Source organism: Egretta garzetta, unplaced genomic scaffold, assembly GCF_000687185.1.
Source record: "Egretta garzetta isolate BGI_Z169 unplaced genomic scaffold, ASM68718v1 scaffold471, whole genome shotgun sequence".
Taxonomy (NCBI): Eukaryota; Metazoa; Chordata; class Aves; order Pelecaniformes; family Ardeidae; genus Egretta; species Egretta garzetta.
In genome coordinates, this window is record NW_009258629.1 from 1,491,054 (window position 1) to 1,498,865 (window position 7,812).

At 36.5% G+C, this 7,812-nt stretch overlaps 1 protein-coding gene across 1 annotated transcript in view; it reads left to right on the forward strand.

Annotated features, from left to right (window-relative positions):
* The window catches only part of MAP3K1 (mitogen-activated protein kinase kinase kinase 1), a 49,044-nt gene that overhangs the window by 31,527 nt on the left and 9,705 nt on the right, over nucleotides 1-7,812 (forward strand). The window contains exons 6-14 of the mRNA XM_009648280.2: nucleotides 87-235; nucleotides 1,966-2,087; nucleotides 2,913-2,994; nucleotides 3,127-3,304; nucleotides 3,867-4,157; nucleotides 4,616-4,737; nucleotides 5,784-5,875; nucleotides 6,090-6,279; nucleotides 6,589-7,807. Coding sequence (XP_009646575.2) covers nucleotides 87-235; nucleotides 1,966-2,087; nucleotides 2,913-2,994; nucleotides 3,127-3,304; nucleotides 3,867-4,157; nucleotides 4,616-4,737; nucleotides 5,784-5,875; nucleotides 6,090-6,279; nucleotides 6,589-7,807 — 2,445 coding nt within the window. The remainder of the gene's footprint in view (nucleotides 1-86; nucleotides 236-1,965; nucleotides 2,088-2,912; nucleotides 2,995-3,126; nucleotides 3,305-3,866; nucleotides 4,158-4,615; nucleotides 4,738-5,783; nucleotides 5,876-6,089; nucleotides 6,280-6,588; nucleotides 7,808-7,812) is intronic.

A 7,812-nucleotide genomic window follows, 5' to 3' on the forward strand; every position in this document is an offset into this window, starting at 1 on the left:
CAGTAGTTAAGCTTCAGTAATATTGCTTTTAATTACAAGCTATTCATAGCATAAATACGACTGTTGCTATCTTTTTCTGATGTTAGGTTGAGAGTTTGTTCCAGAAATATCACAGTAGGCGTAGCTCGAGGATCAAAGCTCCATCTCGTAACACCATCCAGAAGTTTGTCTCACGCATGTCAAATTCTCATACATTGTCATCATCTAGTACTTCTACATCTAGTTCAGAAAACAGGTTAGTATTTTTCTAAAGGAATTAAAAGCTTTATTCTGTAGTCTTCTTCTAATTTTCAAGGTTTAGAATCACCTACATTCTTTTTGTTCAAAGCTGCTTTCATTTCAAGCTACGTTAAGTCTCTGTATTTGCAAACAATTGAGTCAAGCATACATTAGTCATCATGGTACCAAGTGGATATATTTGCTTTATAACTTCTGTTTGAAAAATGTTAAGTAGAGTTGTGAAAAGAATCTGATGTACAGATTGTGGCCTGGCCTTAATGTCCCATCATCTTTTAATTATTTTTCCAAATTGCCAAATTGTGTCACTGTAAATAAATTGCATAAACAAAGCAGTTAATTATATATATCTACTCTGGGACTACTTATCTGGCAAATCAGTTCCTTGTGTATCAGTTCCTTAGCTTCACTGGATTGTGAACTTCACAGCACTAGTTCTCATTTTTTACAGGCTGAAAGATTTTTCAGTTGTTTGCCAGTACACGATCATTAGTTCCTAGCATTGCTGGTTCAATGAGATAAGTTGCTGTTCAGTGCAAGTCTGATCTTGCATGATTATAAGTATTGGAGAACACTGAACATCAGATTCATTTGAGATAAAAGTTCTGATAATTACTGTGACTTGCAATTACTTTTTGTTTACTACTAATTCTTAAAAAATAAGTTTTAAATCAATACTTGTGTTTCTGTATGTGCTGTGGAAACGATTTTTTTCACTGTAAGCTAATTTTTGTGGATTTTTCAAGGAAAAAAGATAGTGTCAACCATTTGCAAGGAAATAGAAGTTGAATATATGTGTATAGAAATAATGTATATACAAATTAATTTTATTTTAAAAATATATTATTGGTGAACAAATACAAGGTTCCTGCAAACTTCTAGACATACATCAACCATAACTTAAATTTTTGTTATTAATAGTACGAGTTTTTAACGTTAAAAAATTGTTAACATTTAAACAATATTACAGAAGATTAAAATGTGGCTTTTACTACATGTTGCCTAAGTTCAGAATAATTTTTCTGGTGAAATCTCTGGTTATATCCATTTAAAAATTAAGGGGTAGTAAATAGAATGGAAGCAACCTGTAAAATGGGGAAAATATTTTGGGTTTGTTTTTTGGTTTTTTTTTTAAATCTACATGTGACGTGTTCATGTGAAACTATTGTATCTATTTCTGTTAGTGGCAGAAAATTCTTGAGTGTCTGTTACCTTCTGTTAATTTTTTGAGTTTTACATATTTTCATCAAATAGTATTTGCAGTTTCCTGTAAGGGGCTGAAGACTGCCTTGTGATTCAGTACTCTGAAATGAGTGTGTTTGGAAGAAAAATGTGGGTAGCTTTCAAAATATAAAAAGTCCTTAGTTTTTCAAAACCAAATAAGTAAAAAAGCAAAGGTTGGTTTGTTTAAAGAAGCCCTAGGGAAAAAAATGTAAGTGCCCAAGGCCGGGCCTTTCAATCTCTAATTGGTATCTGACCTAGTTTGAAAAGATGTCATGCATTTTGTGACTTTCCCTTTCAGTTCAACAAAGTGTTGTCTGTACTCAGTGCTTCTAAAAATTTGGTTGCTTACTTATTCAGACCAAGGTTTAGGAGAATGATTCATGAATAGCCTATAGTTATTCGGAAGTGACTGTTCCAAACTGGAAGTTAATCTTTTTTCACTGTTAAAACCTGTTCTGAATTCTGATCTCCCACTTTCACAATCACAAATATCTATTTCTGTAGTATGAAGGATGAAGAAGAACAGATGTGCCCCATTTGCTTGTTAGGCATGCTGGATGAAGAGAGCCTAACTGTGTGTGAAGATGGCTGCAGGAACAAATTACACCACCACTGCATGTCAATATGTATGTTGACATCTTTGTCTTAAGTTCTGGTGACTCTAAATATGTGAAAGTATTATAACTTGGTGTATTTTCATTGGGTTTTTTTGTTTGTTTGTTTTAAAAGTAAAAAAAACCCTAAACCCCAACAAACCAAAACAAACAAAAAAACAAAAACAAAACACGACAACCAAAACCAGAAACCTGTTTGTAAGTGATGACTGGTAGCTCTTTGAGAGTGTTTGGTATCATTCAGGTACTATTGATATGCCTTGTTTTATCAATTACTCACAAATCAAGTTTGTAATTTGATACTTTGAGAAAGAAGTTAACTGCAGGGCTAGACATTTGAGCCTCTTTTACGTGAGTGAAAAGATTATGTCCGGTTAGAGCAAGGTTAGGAACAGACGTTTAGTCCCTGTGACTTGTGATTAGCGTGCATGAAAGTCGTCTGCTATCAGCTAGGATTATATAGTGAAGTACGGAGTGTGCTTACATACTACGTTAAATAAAGTATATAAATAGTTACAGTTTGCTTTAACAAATAAAATTTCACCTCCCATGTTTTAATACTTTTGAAAAAGTATTGCCTATGTTTAAGGTACAAAAGGAACTGCATTTTTCAGTTCATAACTTTTAATATTAATTGTAGTGCTAAACTAAAGCATTTCTGCATGCAAACAATGTCTAAATGCCCATATTTTTCAGTCTTGAGCTGCAAATGGCGCAGTTCTGAAGCATTTATGCTGAAACTAACATTCTTCAATAAAACTTAGAAATAGTAATGACATCTTCTGTTTTTATACGCTGTAAAACTGAAGTATGTATTACGCTGTTTCTGTGCTCCAGGGGCAGAAGAATGCAGAAGAAACAGAGAGCCACTTATCTGTCCTCTTTGTAGATCTAAATGGAGATCTCATGATTTCTATAGGTAAGGATTCAGTCTGTGTATAATGAACTGTCTGTTTCTGGGTCTTTAGTTGATGTTCCTAAATATGCTCAAGTATTTACTTCAGTAAATGTTTCATTTGTTAATCCACATTATTTGTTTTTAATCTTGTAGTCATGAATTGCCAAGCCCTGTGGATTCTTCTGTTCTCCGTGTGGTTCAGCAACAAACTCAGCAGCAATCTACAGCTGGATCTCAGAGAAGAACCCAAGATAGCAATTTTAACCTTACTCATTATGGGGTCCAGCAGATCCCTTCTGCCTATAAAGATTTAGCTGAGCCTTGGATACAGGTAATTTTACTTTGTAAAAATAGCTTCAAATGTACCGATTTTGAGCTGTTTTGCTAGATTTTTCAGATCAACAATTCAAAAATTTATTCTGAATCTTTATGGTTGATTATTATTGGAAAGAATTTTATTTAACTTGCATTAGAAGAGAAGGTTTTCTACTCTTGTTTTAACTGGGGTTTCAGTTTTGGACTTCATTTCAGGTCTAATATTAAAGGATCATGTAATAAAACGTAGTGTTCTTAACTCTAGTTTTGGTTGTATGTCTAGAAACAAACTCCATACTGAATAATTAAAATTCAAAGTGCACGAAACCATCCGTAGAGTCATCTTCCCACTTCTTTTAACAGAGTTTTTGGAGAACCAATGACTTAACATTTATGATGTTTCATTTCTTTCACAGAGTCTTAAGACACTGCACTTTCTGACACGTTTTTGCTGTCAGACTTCTTAAGGTGATTTTTCACCAGAAACATTTCTTCACTCTTTTTGATTGCTCTTCTTAGGTACTTAAGTTGCAGTATTATTCAATTTGACTCCTGTAACATTGCTTTTTCCTTGGCAGGTATTTGGAATGGAGTTAGTTGGCTGCTTGTTTTCTCGAAACTGGAATATACGAGAGATGGCACTTAGGCGTCTTTCCCATGATGTTAGTGGTGCTCTATTACTGGCTAATGGTGAAAGCACTGGAAATTCTGGAAGTAGCAATGGAAACAACACAAGTGCTGGAGCTCTGGGAGCAGCTAGTGGGTCATCTCAGACCAGTATCTCAGGAGATGTGGTGGTGGAATCCTGCTGCAGTGTGCTGTCCATGGTCTGTGCTGACCCTGTCTACAAAGTGTATGTTGCTGCTTTAGTAAGTAGTTGTTTACTCATTGTATTCTAGTAATTTCCTGGTGACTTCATTTTTGAAGGGGAGGGGAAGGGAGGAGATCCATGAAGTCAGGAATCCTTGTAATTGTTGAGCACTACTGATGACTTAACTTCTGATCGTCATCTGAAAGCGGGATGAACAAAATATTCAGCAAGAGTGAAACGGCGTGAGTGAAATGGCATGATTCCACTGTCCAAATACAAGGAAATGCTTGCTACTGTGCTGAGTATTAACAGTACTTGTATGACTAGGTTCTTCCCAATCTCAAAGAATACATCACTAATTCTAACAGTGAATATGTAGTAAGCTATATATCCTTTTGACATTTCACTGATACTTGGAATGCAATTTACATAAAACTATTTAAAACTCTCTTAAAAAAATTAAAATTTGTGTAGCTAATTTGATTTCATATGTATTTCTTTTTTTCTTTCTCTTAGAAAACTTTAAGAGCCATGCTGGTGTATACTCCCTGTCACACTTTGGCAGAGAGGACTAAACTACAGCGACTTCTCAAGCCAGTTGTAGAGACGATATTAGTTAAGTGTGCAGATGCCAACAGGTATGGTGTCTCATGAACTTCAAATTCATTTTGGATTGTTACTGAAATGTCTTGAAGCTTCATTTGTTGCTATTTATGTGAAACGAGGAGACCATTTATAGGTAGTGGTGAAATAAAACGTGTGGACCATAAATATAAATATATCATTTTTTGTTAAAGTCTAATTGCTACCAACAAGCTTCTGGCTTGAAAGATGTAGGTTTTGAAGGCACTGATTGTATTTTTTCCAACATTTACAGATCTTAAATGATACGTTGCTTTCATAAGGCCTCTTTTCCCCCTTAAAATAAAGGAAGATGTTAGGTGCAGTCATCGACCACCCTCTACATCTCAGTTGGTACTGCTTTGGTCTAATTCTTGTGACTTACCTTTAAGCAGTCAGCAAGTACCAATCGTGTATGTTTCCTTCAATGAAAGCTGTTGTACATCTGTGCTGTGAAGTGTTAACATAACACTTCTACTTTTTGTTTCACAGTCTAATGTTAGAAGATGGCTATTCTGAGTGAATGCCCTTGGCATTTCTAGCTTAGTATGCCTTCTCTTCCTGTCCCAAGCTACCCCATTTCTTCTGCCAGATGAGCAGTTTCTTCATGTGTACTGTAAACTAGATGCAGAAGTCCACCAGCTTGATTTTTGTTTCTTTAGGTTTAGTTCCTAAGCAGCATTTCTTCTGAAACTGCAGCTAGAGATGCCCCGGCAATAGTCTAGCAATAGAATATCTAAAGTTCAAGGAATCAGTGAAATAGAACTGTTCCTTGTTTGCTGGATTCTTGGAGTGGGCCTGTTTTTGCAAGAGGTTGAGGTCCTATTTGGGTTGTTGTTTGTTTATTGATAGATACTACTTTCCCTGGAAGTATCCTTGTAAAAAATGTCACAGCTATTGGTAGCTTACAGATTATATTATAGAAATGTATTGGAATAAAGTGATGTGAAGTCATTTTCCATGCACAATTCCAAGTTAATGATTATTGAAATATAATTATTAGAATGTTTTTCCTTGAAAACGTCTGCTAAAAGGGGTTTTTTTTGGTTTTAATTTCTTACAGTCGAACAAGTCAACTTTCAGTCTCAACGCTATTGGAGATGTGTAAAGGCCAAGCAGGCGAGCTGGCAGTTGGGAGAGAAATACTTAAATCTGGTAATAATAGCTTTTCATATATAATTGAATTCTAATTACAAGCAAATATACTGAAGCATTTTAAATTTAATACAGGGTTTATCCAATATCAGCATGGCAAAGAGAACAGTATTTCTCTCAGCAGTTTGGGAGGGGGGTAATTTGGGTGCACAATGTGTGTTTCTGTATGATACAGATTATAAAAATATGTAATATTTATCAACTTTTTTTATAGGGTCCATTGGTATTGGTGGTGTTGATTATGTCTTAAATTGTATTCTCGGAACACAAACCGAATCTAGCAACTGGCAAGCGCTACTGGGGCGACTCTGTCTAATAGACAGACTTCTGTTGGAATTTCCTGGAGAATTTTATCCCCACATTGTCTGTGGGGATGTTTTACAGGCTGATACCGTAGTAGACAGGTACTTGCTTACTATGTGACTATTATTCTTCATGGTTGAATGTGTTGTTGGTGATTTCTTAAAAAAAAAAAAAAATTCTAATTCCTGTAAACAAATAGTATATGTTTATATGCAAAAGTGCACTTCATAGAGTAAACGGTTGACTTTTTTTAAAAACTGACCTGTGGAACAATTTTGAAGCACCAGTGCACCAATAAGCGTCCTTTCTACTGCAGAACTGCCAGCTAAATACACTGTCTTGAAATTACTTTCTGGGCACTAGTTAACTAGAGCATATCAGTATATAAAACACCTCTTCTCTTTTTTTAGGTATAAGAAGCTTCTCTCCCTCTTGACTTTCGCCTTGCAGTCAATTGACAATTCCCATTCAATGGTTGGTAAACTATCACGGAGAGTATTTTTGAGCGCAGCAAGAATGGTGGCAAGAGTGCCCCATGTTTTTGTAAAGCTGTTAGAAATGTTGAGTGTGACAAGCTCAACTCATTATGCAAGGATGCGTCGACGTCTGATGGCAATAGCAGATGAAATGGAAATTGCAGAAGCCATCCAGCTAGGCATGGAAGAAATGCACTCTGGGGAATGTCAACATGAAGACTTTTTGCAGCTACCTGTACCAGATAACTCTCCAGAAGCTACAGAAAATAATACTCCTAACAATACTGTCCAGTTATCAGGGAAAAGTGGGAAAGGTTCAAGTGATAAAAAAATGAGTGCCAGTCCAGAGGACATTTCTGAGACGCTGGCTGGCCTTGCTGTGGGACTTCCCGTTTCAGTAACCACTGAGCAACCAAAGCCAGCCATTCAAATGAAAGGAAAACCCCAAAGTCAGTGTTTGAACTCTTCTCCCTCATCTGGTCATTCCCAGTCACTATTCCCAACGCTTCTGTCTCCTTCAAACCCATCTGTACCAGCTGGCACTGTAGCAGATGTCTCTAAAGTCAGACCTCAGGGATTCATTCCCTGCAAAATCCCCTTACCTTCTCCTCAATCACAGCGGAAACTTTCTCTCCAGTTTCAGAGAAACTGTTCTGAAAATAAAGAATCAGAGAAACTTTCTCCAGTTTTTACCCAAGCCAGGCCATTGCCATCCAGTCACATACACAGGCCAAAGCCATCACGACCCACCCCAGGTGATGGGAACAAGCAGGGAGAAACCTTAAAAAACAGTATGACACTTGACCTGAATGATATTTCACAGTGCGATGGCAATACTAGTAGTAGCAGTGGTGCAGTCATACCAAGTGAAGAGACAGTGTTCACACCAGTAGATGAAAAATGTCGGTTGGATGTTAATGCAGAGCTCAACTCCAGTATTGAGGACCTGCTCGAGGCCTCCATGCCAACAAATGATGGCACAGTTACATTCAAGTCTGAAGTTGCAGTTCTTTCTCCTGAGCGGGCAGAAAATGATGATACTTACAAAGATGATGTAAATCATAATCAAAAATGCAAGGAAAAGATGGAAGCTGAAGAGGAGGAAGCTTTAGCTATTGCTATGGCAATGTCAGCATCTCAAGATGCCCTGCCAATAAT